Below are 20,289 nucleotides of genomic sequence, written 5' to 3'. Positions count from 1 at the left end.
TGTATTTAGTAGACACTATACAGCTTCCTATTGGACATCTTTACTACCTGCCATTATCTGGCAGTAGTCTATCTTTATTTACTATTATCTTATGATGGTGTTCCATAATAGATTTTAACACATTTGTGAACTGCCCTTGAAACTTTTGTTTGCATTTATTGTAGGTCTTGCATACTTCTGGAGTGTTGCGTGTACTGTATTTATGAGGGATGGTTGTTGGAATTTAAGACTTTTTTTTTTAACCTTTACATCAAATTAAATAACAATGTCACTTATTTTTCTGTCAAAGCTGAACCCACTGATATATATGTATTTTATGTATTTATATGTGTGTATGTACTGTATGTGTGTGGTGAGGTATATATATATTGTATATACGTACACGCATCTCATCTATTATATATATTTACATTTATGTGTGTATGTAGTGCATATATATATATATATATATATATATATATATATATATATATATATATATATATATATAAATAATACGGTATAATGTGCGTGTGTTTGTGTACATTTTTATATACATGCATACAACCTGAACAGTCCAGTTGCAATCGATTCAATGCCTTGAGATTCCAATGACCAGCATGAATGAGAATATTCACAGACATGCATACATAAAATGTGTGTGTGTGTGTGTGTATATGTGTGTGTGTGTATATATATATATATATATATATATATATATATATATATAACGGAAATATTATGTATACATAAACATTAATGGAAAAAAGATTCGACCACCCTTGTTTCTTCAGTTCCTTGTTCATTTTAATGCCTGGTACAACTAAAAGTACCTTTGTTTGACAAATAATAGTAGCTCAGAGTTTTTTTGACAGTACAATGCAATAACTATTGACGTAAGAGCTTAAGTGATTGTGTGTGTGTGTGTGTACACACACAGAATACAGTACATATATATATATATATATATATATATATATATATATATATATATATATATATATATATATATATATATATATATATATATATATATGCACACACACACATATACTGTACATATCATGTTGCTCTGCAAGGCTTTTATTTACTGGTGAGCCATGTAGAGTCTTTTCAATGCTTGTTTCTATAGTCCTAGAGGTAGAGTGTCTTCATTTTTGACATGACTGATGTAATTACCCACATTATGTCATGCTCAATAGCTGTGCTCATTGCGGTGTGTAATGCCACTGCGTGCCTTGTACAATGGTAAGGAGTCATAAAAGGCTTTCAGTGCTGCAAACATGGGTCAAAGATAATGTTACGATTGGTTCATGATATGTAACTGTGTGCCCTTCATCCCAGGACCACCGCTTCAGTGACGAGATAGACAAGTTAACAGGCTACAAGACCCAGTCCATTCTCTGTATGGCCATCTGCAACAGTGATGGAGAGGTCATTGGTGTTGTACAGGCAATCAACAAAAATCCCACTGGAACACCTTTCACAGAGGATGATGAGAAGGTGAGCTTAACTCTGCAGGTACACTCTCACGTGCAGCGGCTGTGGGCCATTCAGATAATAGAAGTACGGAACATTAAACATGAGTTGAAGGCCATCAATGTGAGTGTAAACACTTTACTGGCTGCACTAGACGTAGCCTTTCTTCTGAATGCATTACTTCTCCTATACATACAGTGCCCTCCAGGAATATTGGAACAGGAAGGTCAACTTTATTTTTGTTGTAGGCTGAAAACATTTGGGTTTGACACATCAAAAAGCAAATATGAGAGGAGAGATCAACATTTCAGCTTTTATTTCCATGTATTTGCATCTGGATTGGATGTACAACTTGGAAGATAGCACCTTTTTGTTTGAACCCACCTCATTTTTCATGTGAGCAAAACTATTGGAACATGTGACTAACAGGTGTGTTATGTTGCCCTTTGTGTCCGATTACATAGATTATTCAATCAATAAATAGCACTGAATGTCTACGCTCAGTTTGAGATTGGGTAGGATCAGTTTTGCATGTGTAGATTGCATTTAGAGGGGAAAACAACATGAAAAGCAGAGAGCTGTTTACGGGTGCAACAACACAGAATTGTGAATGTGAGAGAAGATTAAAATTCAATCAGAGCCATTGCACAAACATTGTTCATAGCCACTACAACCATTTGGAAAGTCCTGAAGAAGAAATAAACTAAGTAACAGATGTCACACAGGTAGACCAAGGAAAACATTGGCAGTTGAAGTGCAGGTATCGCCATCTACTGTTCACAGAAGACTTCATGAACAAAAGTACAGTGGCTACACCAGAAGATGCAAACTACTCATGAGTAACAAGAATAGGAAGGCCAGGTTGGAATTTGCCAAAAAAGTACAGAAATGAGCCTCAATAATTTGAGCCCATATACCGTAAATTCCAGTGTGTAAGCTGCACCCACTAAATTTAGAGGAAAAAAATTTATTTGTACTAAAATCATCACACTGCAAATTAACACTTAAAAGATATACCTAATAAATATACAAACAAGTACAATATACAAAGAAAAAACCTATTTCCCATAATGCATTGCATCTCAGCAAGCAGCAGAGAAAATGGATGGATGGCGCCGCAATGCTGCCTCGGCCCACCGGAGGGTGTGAGGCTTACATCATTGCAGCGCCCGGCAGGCACCAATGAAATGCTTTGCTCAGACGTAATGCATTATGGGAAAACTTGAAAATGTTTTTTTTTTTTTTTCCATTTTAAACTCATACTTGGTACCTGTTTGTATATTTCTTAGGTGCAGCTTTTGAGTGTTAAGTTACTGTGTGATGACTTTAGGGGTCTTTGTAAGATGACACCATGAGTCAGACTGTTATATTGAGTGGAACAGTACTAGTAGTTCTAGTACAGCCTTCCTATTCTTGCTAATGAGTGGTTTGCATCTTCTGGTGTAGCCATTGTACCTTTGTTCATGAACTCTTATAAACAGTAGATAGTGATACCATCATCCCTGCCCTCTGCAGGTTGTTGCTGATGGCAGAGTTGTTGTACGGTCTTTCTTTACAGCTCTCACAATTGTTCTGTCACCACCTGCTGATGTTTTCCTTGGTCTACCTGTCTGACGTCTTGTTACTTAGTATACCAGTGGTTTATTTCTTCTTCAGGACATTCTAAATGGTTGGAGTGGCTGTGACCGATGTTTGTGGAATGGTTCTGATTGATTTTCCATCTTCTCTCACATTCACAATTGCTTGTTTTTTACCCATACAAAGCGCTCTGGTTTTCATGTTGTTTTTGCCTCTAGATGCAGATGCACAGACAACCTGTCCTACCCAATCTGAAACTGAGCATAGACATTCAGTGCTATTTATTGACCGAATAAGTAATGTAATAGGACACGCATTAGCAACATAACACACCTGTCAGACAACTGTTCCAATACATTTGCTCACATGAAAAATAAGTGGGTTCATACAAAAGGTGCCAATCTTCTAAGTCTTGCATTTGTTTTTTGATGTCAAACCCAAAGTTTACAGAAAAAATGTAAAAAAAATTACCTCAATGTTCCAACACGTCTGGGGGGGAAATGTATGTACTAGATATATTGTTAGGGCATTCAATTGATCACAACTGGACTGTTGTCAGGTTGTCTTAGACGTTTTGTACATACATACATACATACACACATACAAAACTGTTCATGAAAACCTGATTGATAGACATAAGCAGTATGAGGTCACAACAAAGACTTGTCTGTTTTGCAATTGAATTCTATTTTTTGCAATTGAATTCTAACTGTCTCCAGACACCCATGGAAGTTTAACCTCAGTCTCACAGCTCGTGTTCGAGAGTTTGTCCACTAGGTGGCAGAATGAAGTTGTGACATTAGCAGAAGAGGCAGCTTTATTGTCATTGCATGCAAGATACAGAGATAGCTAAATACATCTATGATATGTGGCTGGATGGATGTACAATATAGACAAAGAAGCTTTATTGTCATTGCACACAAGAAACAGCAATAGATATGCTACATGTTAACTTCCGTCCATCCATACATTTTCTATGCCGCCTATCCTCATTAGGGTTGCGGGGGTATGCTGGAGCCTATATCAGCAGACTTCGGGCGAGAGGCGGGGTACACTCTGGACTGGTCGCCAGCCAATCGCAGGGCACATTTAGACAAACAATCATTCACACTCACATTCATACCTATGGACAATTCAACCTAACATGCATGTTTTTAGAATGTGGGAGGAAACCGGAGTACCCGGAGAAAACCAACGCACGCACGGGGAGAACATGCAAACGCCACACAAAAATGGAGAATCGATCTTCCCGATTTCTTGACTGAGTGGCCTGTGTGACTGTGTGCTAACCATTCAGCCACCGTGCGGCACATGTTAACTTATGAACATAAATATAATTGGAGTCACATTTGTACAATTTGTATAATTTTCATCAATATAATATTGATAATAATCATAGTAACAAATATTGAATGGCTGCTGTCCAATGAAAAACATACAGTATATGTGCATGGCTTAGATCAAGGGTACCCAAGTGTTACATTTAAAATTTCAAACTCATGGATAGACCTTGGTAATGTTATCAACACAAACTTCAAACATTGCAAAACACACACCCAACATACCAGAGCTCGAGACATCTTCCATTTCCCATAGCAACCCTCCGAAGTTCACTCTTTTTTAAAATGTAATGTACATAACTCGGTGTCCACTCGGTGTTAGACTTTTGTTCAAATAATCTTATTTTACTCTTTTATACGCAAAAAAATCACTTTAGTTCCAGAATTGAGTAATTATTCCATTAATATATACCATTGTAATCATCATGGGGTTTGTTTTTCCATGGAATTATGTTCTTTAAAATTTTCATCGGCAGGTGGACACGAAGGTTATGTACTTTTCACTAATGATTACATGAGTTATTTTTTTGTACACTGAGAATATTTGAATAAAACACATTAGAAACAAATTTCAGACATCATTCTTTAATTCTAAGTAGAAATCATGACAAAATTATCAGAGAAAATATTGTTAATTTCACAACAAAAGTAGACATGCTTTACATGTAACATTTCAATGTCCAAATATAGACACTTTTTTACAACATAGCCGTGCTAGCGCAAAATAAAAACATGAACAGGCTTAATTTATGGTTTGGTAAGCTTCCTCACTCTACAAACGTCAGAGTGATAGGGATAGTACACGTTCTTAGAACAACTATTTCAAATACTACTCAAGTGAAGTTGAAAACAGCAACGGGTACCCTTGATCTGAGCCATGCACATATCCAAATTGTTAATTTTTGTCCCTCGAAAACAAGTAATTTTAATTTTTCCTGTAACGGGGGAAAAAAAACCTCAAGAAAAACCTTCTTCTTGAACTTGTAATGAGAAAATGTAAACTTAAAAATAAAGGAGCAATAGACCAGACCAGGCATTTAAACCTTCTCGAAGCCTACTTTATTATCCAAATCAATACTTTACTAGGGAATGTATTTCACATTGAGTGATGTAAAGAGGCGGTTCAATCTGTTCAACTGTACCACTCGCATAACCCAAAGGTTTATGTATTGATTTATTTTTTGAACATGTTGCATGTCTTTTTTATTTACAATCAGGTGCTGCAGATGTATCTACCCTTCTGTGGAATATCCATATCAAACGCCAAGTTGTTTTCTGAATCTCGCAAGGAGTATGAAAGGAGTAGGGTGAGAGATTAGACAATAATATATATCTGCAGACATGGACTAATGGTCATTTTTCTATCGGAGTGAATGTGAGATGAGTTGTAGATTGTCCATGTTTTCTCAGGCTTTGCTGGAGGTGGTTAACGACCTGTTTGAGGAGCAGACCGACTTGGAGAAGATCGTTCGGAAGATCATGCAGCGAGCGCTCACCCTTTTGCAATGCGAACGCTGCTCTGTGCTTCTCCTCGAGGACATCGACTCACCAGTAATGCCTAGAGCATCAATTTAAAAAAAAAAAAAAAAAAAAAGCTCAGTTTGCTTATCATGATGATGCCTTTGTCTTTCCCTTTAGGTTGTGAAGTTCTCCAAGACGTTTGAGCTGATGTCCCCCTTGAGCAACATGGATCATGACATCAGGTGATGGATGAATGGAGTAATGACAACATAGGAAAAAGGCTGAAAACGAGTGATAAGACTAACGAGTCGCGAGATGAATTAGTTTAGATGTAATGACCATGGCACCTCCAGTGATTATTTGTATTGTGACTTAAGTGTTTTATTTGTCTCACTACACCCATATATCAGCATGGAGAAGCTGTCTTGCTCTGATTGGCTGATCAATAACAGCATCGCCGAGCTGGTGGCCTCCACGGGACTCCCAGTTAACATCAGCGACGTGTGCCAGGACCCGCGCTTTGATGCCGAGGTATTTTGGTAGTTATCTTGTTATTACAGTATGATTTGGTTTGTCGCTTTCTATCATTGTCATATCCACACACTTTTTTCTGCTTCTAGGCGGACCAAGCCTCAGGGTTTCATATACGATCGGTGTTGTGTGTGCCTATCTGGAATATAACTCATCAGATTATAGGTAGGCTTCATCAGAATAATCACTTTTTAAATTCTTATTAAAATGGTGGTGGTGACTCAGGGTTAGGGTCTGTGCCCAACTGTATACTGTACAGAAATGGTGCTATTTTTCATTTTTTTAATATGTATTTTATATGTATTATAAACTAGTGAGTCTTACCTGGATAGTTGGTTGCAATTCATTATTTAGCCAGCAAATTAGTTGAGGCCAAATCCTCTGCTGTTTGCTGCCAAGTGCTGCATGCTATTTTCGAGACAGCTAAATTCATAACTTAGCCCAGAAGGACAAAATTCCACACACACTTAAGAAATTCATATAAATATAAACAACTGACCTATTCTTTTAGCTATCCACAATAATTATTAGGCTGTTATGACAGCAGTTTATCTCATGTTTTTCCTAATTTCCTGTCCAAGGTTCATGTGCCTTTTTTTTTCCCATTGGTCTATGTGACATTTATTATCGAGTCCCTTGAACTCATGTTGTTGATCAACAGTATGTTGTTGTATCTACTCGGTAGTTCAAATTGTTTCATGCATCTTTTCCTCTGCAGGGGTTGCACAAATTTTGAATCGGCTTGACAGGAAGACCTTCAATGACGCAGATCAGAGACTGTTTGAGGTTTTTAATCAAATCATTGCCCCCAAAAACATTGTTTTCAGTGATGTGCGGTGAGGTTCATGGCTGACTCCTTTGGAGCCAGATTCACATATGCGCCCCCTTCAGGTGTGGCGGAGTACTGTCTGCTTCACCTCATGACTGTTCTCTGCATCTGCAACTCTGATCATCAAGAATAATGATGTCATGCACTTACATTAAATAAATTAGTCATAAGTCATGGTGTACAATAGATCTTTCTGCAAACATGGTACTAGTTTGTGAGGGACTGCATATTCACCACTGGTTTCTGCTCTGTATTTGCAAAATGTGAAAATTCAATGATTTTTGCATAAGAAAATGTTACGGTAACTATTACTGGACTCATACAGAAAATTAATTTACAACACGGATCAGTGGACAAGTATTCTTGGGTATGCTGGAGCCTACCCCAGCTGGCTTCGGGCAACAGGCAGGGTACATCCTGGACTGGTCGCCAGCCAATCGCAGGGCACATATGGACAAACAACCATTCACACCGACATTCATACCTATGGACAATTAATTAACCTAACATGCATGTTTTTGGAATGTGGGTATAAAGTATAAATATTTATTTTATTTTATTTTTCCCATGAGCCTCACCAGCCTCCTAGTTTTGGATAGATTAAACACTTACAGACATGCAAAACATAATTTTGTTAACCGTTCTTTTTGGGGGGGGGTTGTCATTTTGTTTGAAGGCATTTGTGATTTTCTGTGGACTGGGCATCAACAACACTATGATGTACAATCAAGTGAAGAAGACGTGGGCCAAGCAGTCTGTAGCACTAGATGTGAGCACAGCTAACACATGTTCATTGGAAAGTATAAACTCATCATTCATGTTCAAGATTGGTTGATATTTCCTGAGTTTAAATGTTTTTCCATGCCGTTCACACACGCGCACACCCTTTTTACAGGATTTTCTTTCCATTTTTTGGTCTCATGCTACTGCAAAAAGATAACTCCAAAAATATGGCCGTAATGTTACAATAATATGTTGTTAAGGCCACCACATGGTGCGATATAAATCATAATAATCTCCAGTTTATGACCAAGGGTATGACAGGAAAATAATGTGAAAGTAAACTATGGAGAGAAAAAAGTCTGGTACGGGTCACAAACATCAATATTTCATCACCCAGTAATGGAAAAAATAAGTCCATAATTTAATCTTTTTTTTACCTTTCGTATTTAAACATAACGTTGAAACTACAGTTTGACCATAATTGCAAATTAATTGCACAGCAGTTGCATGAGGATTTATTGCACACATGAATATATTTTAAATGTTGCATTCATTATTCCTCTTTTTTTGTTTGCATTCATGTGTCAGTGTTGTGCTCTACTGCCCCGCATCCATCCTCAGGTAAAACATGAACCTGCTTCTCTACGGGATAAATATTTCTGCCATTTTGGCAGTAATTCATAATACATGCATGTGCTGGTCTCCTCACCTGACATCAATCTGACTGTCACATCATTCCTCCTGTTGGTTTGTTGAACACCTGATGGGAAAAGTAGCAACATTTCAGAGATTTCCCTGTTTCTGATGCTGAAATAAATGAATGTTTTGTGCATTGCATTCATTTGCATTATTTGTTTTTCCAGATGTTATCCTACCACGCTACATGCTCAAAGGTAGAAGTTGACCGTCTCAAGGTAATCCCAGATGGCAAACAACATGAGTGTTTGTATGAAATTACATATTAGAATGTTCACTAAAGTTCTTGGCCGCTACCATGTGACTGACAGCTGTCTCTGCCCCTTTTAAGGCAGCTAAAATCCCCCTGAGCAGCGAGTTGGGCATTGACGAGCTTCATTTCAACGACTTCTCTTTGGACAACGATGCTATGATTACAGCTTCGCTTAGGATGTTCCTGGAACTTGGGGTGGTCCAGACTTTCAAGATAGACTATGAGGTGAGGCACTAAAGAATAATTGTTTTGTTTGTTTGGTTATAACGTCTTTGCTCTTCGTCTCCCACTAGAGTTCTGAAGTGTAGTTTTCTCTCAAGCTACAGTGTCGGATACACAATACATGTCCATAAAGTCACTTAACAATTTAACACACTTATTAAGATAGCAAATTAATAGATAAAATGCAGAGTAAGTAGTGAAGTTATTTTGCCTCTATACCTCTTATCTCTATATGGGCACCATTCGGTGTACAAAGCCCATCAAGATTGTACTCCCACTCAACACAAGCACTAATTAACTGACATAAGGGTGTATGCCTTCCATCCTGAACCCTGTAGTTTCGAGTCGAGTGTGCGTATCAGATTTGGTTCATGTAAACCACAATAAACATTCCGCCTTTTCTTGAGGGGTTGCCATTTTTGGGGGTTTATATAACACACCCGATTTCATCAACATTGTGCCTGAAGTACAAAAATGCAGTGCAACGTGTTATATAAATGTAAAGAGACTTTGTGGACACCCTCCACAGTAGATTCTGAACGCTACTAAGTTTGAATGAAATCAAAATGTCGGGGAATAGAATTGCCTCTTCTTAATACTTCTTAATTCTAACCAGCACCAGACCTCAGCACATACTGTATACACTCAACAAAAATACAGTAATCCCTTGTTTATCGCAGTTAATTGGTTCTAGACACCACCGTGCTAAGTGAATTTCCGCAAAGTATGATTCCTTATTTATAAAGCAAATATTTTTGTAATTATAGCATAGAAAACCTGTTTACAACTTTCTAAATAGGTTTTTAACATTATTACAGCCCTCTAGACATGAAATAAAACCCCTATAGTCACGTTTACACTCATATTACCCAATATAGTAGACATAATAGAGTAAATAAGCTGTTGTGCTTGTGTGTATTGCTTTAAATGTGCTCCGTTGTTAGGGGAGCAGAGTGGGGGTAGGCACAAAGTGCTGTCGGGGGTCCAGAGTTCAGTTTCAGTTTGGAGTGGGTTACGACCGCAACAGGGATTATTGTGCCTTTTGTGAGATCATTTAAACCTGCCATAAAAGCCTGTTGTTCCGACGATCATGTCTGGTGCTTCTGTGTCTCACTGAACATTACAGTAACATTACTAACATCAAGTGACCACTGTAGAATACTACATACAGTATCTTCACAACGCCTCAGAATTGTAGTTCATTTAGCCATTTTTATGCTTGAAAATGCTTAATCTAGGCAAGATGCTGATTAGACAGTGTGATTGTTGTACTAGTGTGTCTTAGGCCGGTCACAAAGGCAACTCCAAATTGTGTTAAAAAAAAAAAAAGGGGAAGATGAGTGAGCCTGCAAAAATGTGAGCAAATGGGAGGTTGCGGAACAGATTATGTTCCACTGTACAAGCCAGTAAATGTGCTCAACACTAACTCTCTTAATATCTGTTATAGCCTCGTGTATTGAATTAAAAACTGTCACAACATGACAGCTGCACAACACGTCCAGCCTGGTCCACCATATTTGAAGCACCGTCAAAATATTTTTTACGGTGTTCTGAATTCACATCATAACATATATCTGCTTTAAAGAAATATTTTGGTTGTACAAAACAAGCTTTGTCACTGTAGTGTAAGCAACTTATAATGGATCTGACCTGTCTTTTGTCAGGTTTTGTGCCGCTGGCTTCTCACTGTGAGGAAGAACTACAGAACTGTGGCCTATCATAACTGGAGGCACGCCTTCAACGTGTCCCAGTGCATGTTCGCTATGATCACAGTAAGTTCCCTGCAATGTGGCTGTCAATCCTCAACAGTTTATTTGTGTTGTCCTTATCAATTAACACATGAAGCCATGTGCCCTGTTCACTGGTGAGTCATAAATGCACAAACTGCTATATTTTAGGATTTAGTGCACCCTTGCAGCGTGTAGCTTCCCTTAAACTGACCCATGAGACATTTGCCCTTCTGCCCCCATCACATTTTTTATTGCTTGCAGTCTCTTCTTATGCTCCATTGTTTTTCTTTCCACAGTTTTCACAGGTCATATTACACAATTTAGCAAAATATGTGGACATATATCTAAAGCTCTACATAGAACCTCCTTAAGATCTAACAGTGCAAAATGTAAATTTTTACAATTATTGAACCGGTCTTAAAATTTTGATCAGGAGTATATTAGATGTTAATGGCTCCATTACTTCTATTTGTTCATAGTCAGCCAGCTTCCAGGACGTTTTATCTGAAGCTGAGATTTTGGCTTTGATGGTTGGCTGTCTGTGCCATGATCTGGACCATCGTGGCACCAATAATGCATTTCAAGCCAAGTAAGGCCTTAGTACCACGACAGTGATACTCGTTAATGATTTTTTTTTTTTAAGTGCAATTTTGATGACTCTGCTGTTCCTTTAGGACGGGTTCTGCTTTGGCGTTGCTCTACGGGACGTCAGCAACCCTGGAACACCACCACTTCAATCATGCAGTCATGATCCTGCAAAGCGAGGTTAGGCCATTATGTCTAATAGGAGATGATAATGAATAATAACCAAACAAGGCAAAGGGTGACGTTTCTGTATGTGCTGCATTGCCTACCTTGCCAATCATGGTTTGCTTGAAATACAAATATAGTAGGATATACAACAAAAAGTAACATTTGTCCAAATAGCATGTGGTTTGAGTTTGACTAAATTTGAGGGTTAAAAAAAAATAAAAAATGCCCCAAAATGTAAGTAAGCCATTCACTCCAGCAGGGTCAAAATTGTGGTTAAAATGTAGCATTTTCTCTCCATCTTTTTTACATTGGGCATAGCGGCAGGACGTGCAATTGTTTACTATATTGATTGACATGCGTTGGCTGATTTGTTGCCGGGATTATGCCAACCCTACACCAATCTAATTGAGGGGTGGCGTATGTGCCTAGGAAAGACCCGTTACATTTTGATGCAAGTCCAGATAAAAATGCAAGTGAAACAGTCCTGTCTGTCTTGCCCCAACTTCTTGAGTCATTCGCCATGAACCAAGAACGCAAACTAACATAAGTATGGACAAAAAAACCCCACAAGTTTGAGTCTTGATGGAAGCGGCAACATACACATGTTCCTCGTTTATAGCAGTTAATTGATTCCAGACCCGACCGCGATAAGTGAATTTATGCAAAGTGGGATTGAATACTGATAAATTTAATATTTTCGTAGTTCTGGCATAGAAAACCTGTTTCGGATCTCCTCAATACGGTTTTAAACATTATTAGAGCCCTCTAGACATGAAGTAGCACCCATATAGTCACCTTTACATTTGTAGTACCCAATATAGTAGCTATAATCAGAGAAAATAAGACATAAATAAGATAACATAGACTACCACGTTAGCGGTTCCTTGTTTTTTTCTGGACGGTGTACTTCCTGCGTTGGCTATTGTCTAACCAATGTACTGTAATGGCGGCTTTAAATGGCTTTACACTCATATTACCCAATATAGTAGACATATAAGAGTAAATAACCCATTTAAGACATAAATAAAACTCTTGGTCGTGTGTGTCACAGTAAATGTTTTCCCTAGGAGACCTTAGCGGCGGGCGGACAGACGTGTGGAGGACAGGGAGTGACGTCGGAGGTTCAGAGTTGAGTTTCACCTTGTCGTGGGTTATGGCCCCAAACGTAGCTCATGTTGTTATTACTAGGATTATTATGTTGTTATTATTGTGCCTGTAGTGAGATAATTTAAACCTGCAGTGAATGCCTGTTGTGGCGGTCACGTCTGGTGCCTGGCTCATACCTAGTGGCTAATTAGAATGCTTCTTCTGCCTTATATTTGTATTTTAGTTCATTTAGTTCCTAGGTTCCCCATGTGGGGTACGTGAATAAAAATGACAGAAAAAAAGAGCCTCTCAACACTCTCAATTACAAGTGCGCCTGAATGCCTCACTGTGCAATGAGAAATGAGTAGCTAGGAGGCAGAGCGTGAAGTTGTCCACTGCTCTGTGTGCATCGTAAATAAGTAAGTTTGATGATTATTTTGTGCATACAGAATGTTTAATGTTGAATGTTTCATTGATATTGGTGTTCCCATCTTCACATGGCACAGCAGTGAAAACCTATCACTGTGACTGGGGCTTTAGTTGGTTTAGTTGGTTGTGTGTATTTTTGCTTTATCATAATTGTTAAACTTTCCCCATTAATTTGGTAATAAATGAATATGCAGTTAAACCATAGCCATTGTGAGTGGACAAAAAAAAAGTGAAGCTCAAATTCAAACCATTCAAACCATTGGATGCCAACATCAAACTAGAATAAAAGATATGTAGGATGATTACTTATCTGTTTATCAGAGCTCATCAATCCATTTTCTATGCCGCTTCTCCTCATTAGGGTCGCAGGGGTATGCTGGAGCCTATCCCAGCTGACTTCGGGCGACAGGCGGTGTCGCCAGCGAATCGCAGGGCACATATAGACAAACAACCATTCACACCTATGGACAATTTAGTTTCCAGTTAACCTAACATGCATGTTTTTGGAATGTGGGAGGAAACCGGAGTACCCGGAGAAAACCCACGCACGCACGGGGAGAACATGCAAACTCAAACTCTACACAGAAATGCCCAAGGGGGAATCGAACCCAGGTCTTCCCAATCTCCAGACTGTGACTGTGTGGCCAACGTGCTAACTACTAGACCACCATGCGGCCCCCTTATCGGAGCTCATGTAAAACTCAAAATGTGACCATGCAAAATAATCATTAATTATGTTCAATATTTCAAGTTAATAAGGATAAAAAGGGGTATGTTTTTTAAATGTGCAGGAGTAGGGGGTACATGGCTTCAGATCAAATGTCTGAACGGATCCGGGACTGTAAAAAGTTTGGGAACCACTGATTTAGTTCGATCATTTAGGATTTTTTATGCTTAATTTAGGCCAAGAATTAGTACAATTTGCGTAAATATTCATTTTTAAAGAAATAACAGGCCGTTTCAACCACGAAACAGCAATAATTAATTATTTTTGAAAACCTGCGATAAACTTGAGGGCGCGTTGTTCGAACCAAGATGTAAATGTACTTGCCTTATTCTCGTCAGAGCGCACACTACTGATTGCAAAAAACACAAGGTGGCCAGACAAACAAACACTATTTGTGCGCTCTACTAAGTGTTATTCTCCTGTTTTAGAGTATGGTTGATATGTAGTGATTAACTTGTTGTATTCGTATTTCGTATTCGTATTTTATGAAAAGACCTTTAGAAGTACAGTCATGGAAAAAATGATTAGACCACCCTCGTTTCTTCAATTTCTTGTTCATTTTAATGCCTCATACAACTAAAGGTACCTTTGTTTGGACAAAAATAACGATGACAACAAAAATGGCTCATAAGAGTTACATTTTTTTTGGCAGTACAAAGCTATTCATGTAAGAACTTAAGTGATTTTAGTTAACATCAAGAAAACCATGGAAGTTGCTAGACATCAGCTCTTAAATTCAACTCTTATGAGCTATATTTGTATCATCATCATATTTGTCCAAACAAATGTACCTGTAGTTGTACCTGGCATTCAAATTGATCAATAAAGTGAAGAAACAAGGGTGGTCTAATCATTTTTTCCATGACTGTACAATGGCTTTTCCCTAGGGGTGCTTCACTTTTTGGTAAAAAATAATTGGAATTAATTAAATAATAAATTAAAAATATTAATTGGTGCTGTGAGGTATATTAATGTTGATTGAACCCTAAGCAGTTGACTCCCAATGTACTCCTAGCGCTGGTTCAGTAAGACTGTGAGGGAGGTTGAGGTGGATTTGACTTCTTTTAAACAAGAGTCTCTTGTGGCAGTGACCATCAATGCTGCTATACTCTGTCCATTATCAAGAGCAGCCTTCTCTATGGATTTATCTGACCATAGCACACACGTGTTGCTAATTAACATTGCTAATGACAAGTTATTTAGACAGTGAGCGATGACTTAGCCGATATATTGGCTTTAAGTGGACATTTTAGCTGCTATTACTCGTCCTTGCCTGTGATAGGATTTATTTTTTTTCATAATTGATGTTTCAGGGTCACAATATCTTTGCCAACCTCTGCTCCAAAGAATACAGCAACATGATGCAACTGTTAAAGCAGGCCATTCTCTCCACAGACCTCACTTTGCACTTTGAGTAAGTAGTCCTTTCAGTGCATTCACAGCCAAAGCAGGAGTTATCCATTCAATTCTTTTATTCCACATGTTTATGTAAAAAGTCTTGCTTTTTTTTTTACTCTCCTCCCACATCCTTGACTGTCTTTCTCTGATTTGAAAGGCGTAGGAGCAAATTCTTTGAATGTGTTCTTGCTGGAAAATTCAGCTGGACGGATGAAAAACACAGAGAGGTCCTCAGGTATTTTGTACCAAATGAAATTGTGCAATGAGTAGAAATAAATAGCTTAAATGAGTTTTGATGGCCTTGACAGATCCATGCTGATGACAGCTTGCGATTTGGGTGCGGTCACTCGGCCTTGGGAGATATCCAAACAGGTTGGAGACTCAATCATGTTTGCTTAGTTCCAGTTTTTCACTAAATGCTTTACTACCTTGCATGTTTTCATTGTCTTGCTATGTCTTTCTGCACAGTACATTTTGGAAAATACTACTACACATCGCCACAATGGATTTGAAATAAACCACATCAATCCCAACTAGCATTTACCATTTAGGCCATTTTATGCAGCGTACCTACATTTTCAGGGGCTCAAAAGTACACTACTTGGAATGTAGCCATGCGTGCCTTATATCTACCAGTGAAATATTGCATGCATCTCACATTTTACATTGATGTAACGTGTCCATTCAGGTTGCCGAGCTGGTGACAAGTGAATTTTTTGAACAAGGTGACAGGGAGAGGTCTGAGCTGAAGTTGACCCCAGCGGTAAGAACACCCACTCCTCAGTCATGACTTTTTATGAGCAATTAAACAATTATTATTGTATATTATCATTATACAATGATATAAGTACAAATGCCAAATTACCAATATTTATTTGTATTTATATTGTATGTATATTCCATCCATCCATCCATTTTTCTCCGCTTATCCGGGTCCGGGTCGCGGGGGCAGCAATCTCAGTGGGGAAGCCCAGACTTCCCGGTCCCCAGCCACCTCCTCCAGCTCCACCGGGAGGACACCAAGGCGTTCCCAGGCCAGCTGTGAGACATAATGCCTCCAGTGTGTCCAAGGTCTGCCCCGGGGCCTTCTCCCGGCTGGGCATGCCCGAAACACCTCACCAGGGAGGCATCCGGGAGGCATCCGTACTAGATGCCCGAGCCACCTCAACTGGCTCCTCTCGATGTGAAAGAGCTGCGGCTCCACTCTGAGCTCCTCCCGGATGACTTTTGGTCACAACCCAAAGCTAATGACCATACGTGAGGGTGGGAACATAGATGGATCGGTAAATTGAGAGCTTTGCCTTCCGTCTCAGTTCTCTCTTCACTCACGCTCCAACCTTCCCTCACTCGTGAACAAGACCCCGAGATACTACCTCTACCTGGGGCAGGATCTGATTCCCAACCCGTAGGGAGCAATCCACCCTTTTCCGACTGAGAACCATGGCCTGTATGTATATTTATATTATCCATCCATCCATTTTCTATGCCGCTTCTCCTCATTAGGGTAGCGGGGGTATGCTGGAGCCTATCCCAGCTGACTACGGGCGACAGGCGGGGTTATATATTTATTTATTTATATTTCATTTATTTGTGGTGGCCCACCACAAATAGATTTGGACTGCCACAGATAGATTTGGCTTTACTTTTTAAAAAATGTTTAGATTTGGCACTACCTGTTCCCTCACACACAAACACATTATCATAGTATGTGTAGCCTGTCGTTACAATTCTGTACAGTAGATGGCACTGTAACTCTGCTTCTTAACACAACCCATACACATACAGGTGTACCCCTACTGACTTAGAGTTGTTTTTGTTTTTTTATCGTTAGAGGCACACGAAATTAAACCAACACCTGTAAGTCAATAGCTTCATGTTGTGTTGTTAAATAAGGTTTAAAAAGATGAGATCATGTCGCACATTTCTCATGAAACAAACCAGTAAGGTCAGTTTTACCCGTCTACACCCAAACACTGAGTCTGAGTTTTTGAATATCTTCACTCTGGACAGTTTGCGTTGTGCGTCAATTATGCAAATTAGCAGTGCCGTCATCGGACCCCTGAAACCCAACACCACAGATATATTGCAGTCCTGTGGGAGACACAGTATAGTCAAATACTGTATATCTTTAAATTGGTCACAACAATAGTCACTCCTACCAAATAGAATGCCTTCTTGAAGACAATAAAAGAATAAAATCTTATTATTAATCTTATGAGTTGTCTTATTCTTTTTTCTTTTTTTACCTTATTATTACTAGAGTGTGTTAGCAGTGTAATGCAGTACTTTCTAATATTTTTGTAGCTTTTATTTGATTACCTGAGAGGAAAGTGAGAGCAAGATGAAGCAGTACAGTTGTACACCACTGCAAACTTCAACCACCATAGTTAGCTGAGAAAAAAAATGCCAATAGGTTCTGGTCAATGAGTGTGTACTTTTAGTGTGTTGTTTTATGTTTATTTGTAGGCTATATTTGACCGCAATCGAAAAGATGAGTTACCTGCCTTACAGTTAGAGTGGATAGATGGCATCTGTAAACCGCTCTATCAGGTATTTTGCATACAGAGCATCATGCATCCTGTTGTTTTATCAATAGTCAAAGTCATGTGTCTTTTTCCCGTCAGTCACTGCTGAAGCTCAACAGGAAATTGCAGCCAATGGTGGAAGGGATAGACGCCAACCGAAAGAGGTGGCAGGAGCTGTGCGCGTCTAACGAGCACCCACACGACGCCTCGGTGAACAATCAGAGATCTGAACACAGTCAGAACCCCGAGGCTGTGGAAGCCAGGAAGGAGTCCACTGTCAAACCGGCGGAAAACACCAAGATGGGGTTAAAGGGTCATCAGGTGTGACATTTGGAGCCACCCACAACAGCTGGACCAAAGGAGGAAAACAAGTTGAAGGTTAGGTTCAGCCGACTGGAATACTTTCCTTACAATGTGATGATGAAACACGTGCTGGTATTACTGCAATGCTTTTTAAAAAGTTGGAGGTGGACCTGTTTGGTTCCTGCCTGCTAGGGACAGATGCACATGTTACCATCATAAGACCAGACAAACTTCTCCAAAGTAGACAGAAACTGCGGTTCAAGTTACGTCGGAGCTCAGCCACGCGCCCATGAAGAACATCTAGGCTCGCTGAAAGATAGTCAATGAATCCACATATACATGGACGACTCATTCATATTGCATGTTAATGAGACCTCATCAACCAGCAACCAATTACACTTCATAAAGTGTGTGGACGTACCCGCCACAACACTGTCCTACATCTCCATTTTCAGACTTGCATATATGTTTAAAATGTTCTACATCAGGGGTGTCCGAACTTATTCCAGCACGGGCCGCATACAGAAACATTGTGTGGGGCAGTATGATGATACATTTTGTACATTAAAGATGCTAATACCAATGCAATGTAGGCAGTGCTGTGCGGCCATGGGAGGCAGGGGAAGCAGAGCCTCAAAAAATACAAACGTGAATAATAGCATAAAATAAATATTAGCATTTGTCAGTTGAAATGTATAATAGATGTATTTTCTGTATGATTCCAATTGTTTTTAACATTTTCGTAGAAAAGAGAAAATCACTCATTTTGACGATTTCCTATCAAATACAGGGAAGAAACGTAAGGCGAGGCCACCGTGAGGATGGCTTAGTGCACACCGAGTTGGCTCATGGCGCCTGCCAGCTTGGGTTTGTCAGCATGTCACCAATAATATAATGTTTCAAAAATATTTATTATGCACCGTCACTTTAATGGAAGTGTGACGTCTAGGCCTGTCACGATAACAAATTTCGCTGGACGATAATTGTCCTACAAATTATTGCAGATAAACGATATTATTGTCAGCGTTGTTTTGGGACAATTTTTTCATTAATGTAATAATGCTATACGGCATAATAATTTCAGTACATTGTATTGAAATTTGTCGTCTTAGTGTCAGATGAATAAAGTATCTATCTAAAAAAGTTTTTTTTTTTTAAGTCATCATATTATGAAAAACAAACAAAACAGTTTTTTAAATTCTTCTGGAAAATTAGGTTGAAAAAAATGTTATAATGTGGAAGAAAGGCAAAATATTATGGAAATAAAGTCATTATATTAAGAAAAGAAAATTTATGAAGATTAAGAATTAAGAATAGAAGCAATATTTGGAAAATGTAAAAAAAAAAAAAAATCAGCAAAAATTGGGGGAAAAAAGAACAAAGTTCATACTAATAGGTTTTTTCACCAAGATCACTGAGTTGAGCAGTTTTTTGTTTTTTTTTTTAATATAACTTGTTAGCATATCTGCATGTGTTGCTTTACAAAATACCAAAGTGGCCCTTGCATCCTTTGATTTTTCACATTGTGGCCCTCGCTGGAAAACGTTTGGACACCCCTGATCTACTGTGCTGGGGTTTTCTGCCATCCTGATTGTGTAGATCTTGTTCCTGAATGTCATGAATCTGTTGCCGTCCTTTCTTACCTTTCTCAGTTGTTGTCTTTTGCTGCATGGCCTTGCTGGGGATGTTTGCAGCTTAACTGAGCCTTTGGCTATTGTGTAAACAGCATGTTTTCTATCAGCTCTGGAACTGAGGCAAGTATGTAAGCTGCATAAAGAACTAACAATGGAGCACATATTGCTTTTTTTATGTGGATCTCAAGGTTGTTTTTTCTCAACCACTGTGACTTGTTGCTTCAAGCTGAAAATGTCCTGTAAATGTGAAAGGTGACTATTTGAATACGTGCTGCCTCTTTTACGTGCATGTCAGTCTTTTCTCACTGTGCTTGGGGAGGATCAATCCTTGCCTCCTGAAAATTGAACCATGTCTGTAACAAAAATGTACAGTTGTTCTCCGTATTTTGTCAGCATAAGTGCACGGCATGCTGATTCTTGGTTTATACTGGACTTGATGCCTTTAACTGCCTGATGAGATTGGCTTTGCATGACATTTCCCTCAAGGACGACTACTGCTGCTGCTGCTTGGTGTTGAAAAGAGACTTTTTTTTAAAAAAACAAACATATTTTACACTATAATTACCGAATTTGTACAATTTTCATCCACTGGATGCTATATTTTTCTGATCTT

The 20,289-nt window shown here is 38.8% G+C and overlaps 1 protein-coding gene across 3 annotated transcripts in view; it reads left to right on the top strand.

Annotated features, from left to right (window-relative positions):
- Positions 1 to 20,289, top strand: part of pde11al (phosphodiesterase 11a, like) — a 21,633-nt gene extending 1,344 nt beyond the window's left edge. The window contains exons 2-21 of one of the 3 annotated variants that reach the window (XM_054782735.1): positions 1,324 to 1,482; positions 5,594 to 5,683; positions 5,787 to 5,927; positions 6,015 to 6,079; positions 6,248 to 6,368; positions 6,458 to 6,533; positions 7,087 to 7,154; positions 7,874 to 7,966; positions 8,509 to 8,541; positions 8,784 to 8,834; positions 8,948 to 9,094; positions 10,756 to 10,863; positions 11,301 to 11,410; positions 11,496 to 11,586; positions 15,130 to 15,230; positions 15,372 to 15,449; positions 15,523 to 15,586; positions 15,903 to 15,977; positions 17,681 to 17,764; positions 17,839 to 20,289. In XM_054782735.1, the coding sequence (XP_054638710.1) occupies positions 1,324 to 1,482; positions 5,594 to 5,683; positions 5,787 to 5,927; positions 6,015 to 6,079; positions 6,248 to 6,368; positions 6,458 to 6,533; positions 7,087 to 7,154; positions 7,874 to 7,966; positions 8,509 to 8,541; positions 8,784 to 8,834; positions 8,948 to 9,094; positions 10,756 to 10,863; positions 11,301 to 11,410; positions 11,496 to 11,586; positions 15,130 to 15,230; positions 15,372 to 15,449; positions 15,523 to 15,586; positions 15,903 to 15,977; positions 17,681 to 17,764; positions 17,839 to 18,066 (1,983 nt within the window). In that variant the 3' untranslated portion in view covers positions 18,067 to 20,289. Of the gene's footprint in view, positions 1 to 1,323; positions 1,483 to 5,593; positions 5,684 to 5,786; positions 5,928 to 6,014; positions 6,080 to 6,247; positions 6,369 to 6,457; positions 6,534 to 7,086; positions 7,155 to 7,873; positions 7,967 to 8,508; positions 8,542 to 8,783; positions 8,835 to 8,947; positions 9,095 to 10,755; positions 10,864 to 11,300; positions 11,411 to 11,495; positions 11,587 to 12,641; positions 13,030 to 15,129; positions 15,231 to 15,371; positions 15,450 to 15,522; positions 15,587 to 15,902; positions 15,978 to 17,680; positions 17,765 to 17,838 lie in introns of those variants that run through there. The other 2 variants (XM_054782737.1, XM_054782738.1) reach the window with 2 other exon arrangements.

Source organism: Dunckerocampus dactyliophorus, chromosome 7 (genome assembly GCF_027744805.1).
Source record: "Dunckerocampus dactyliophorus isolate RoL2022-P2 chromosome 7, RoL_Ddac_1.1, whole genome shotgun sequence".
Lineage (NCBI taxonomy): Eukaryota > Metazoa > Chordata > Actinopteri > Syngnathiformes > Syngnathidae > Dunckerocampus > Dunckerocampus dactyliophorus.
The sequence above is the reverse complement of the archived record's forward strand: the minus strand, read 5'-3'. Positions and strand labels throughout refer to the sequence as shown.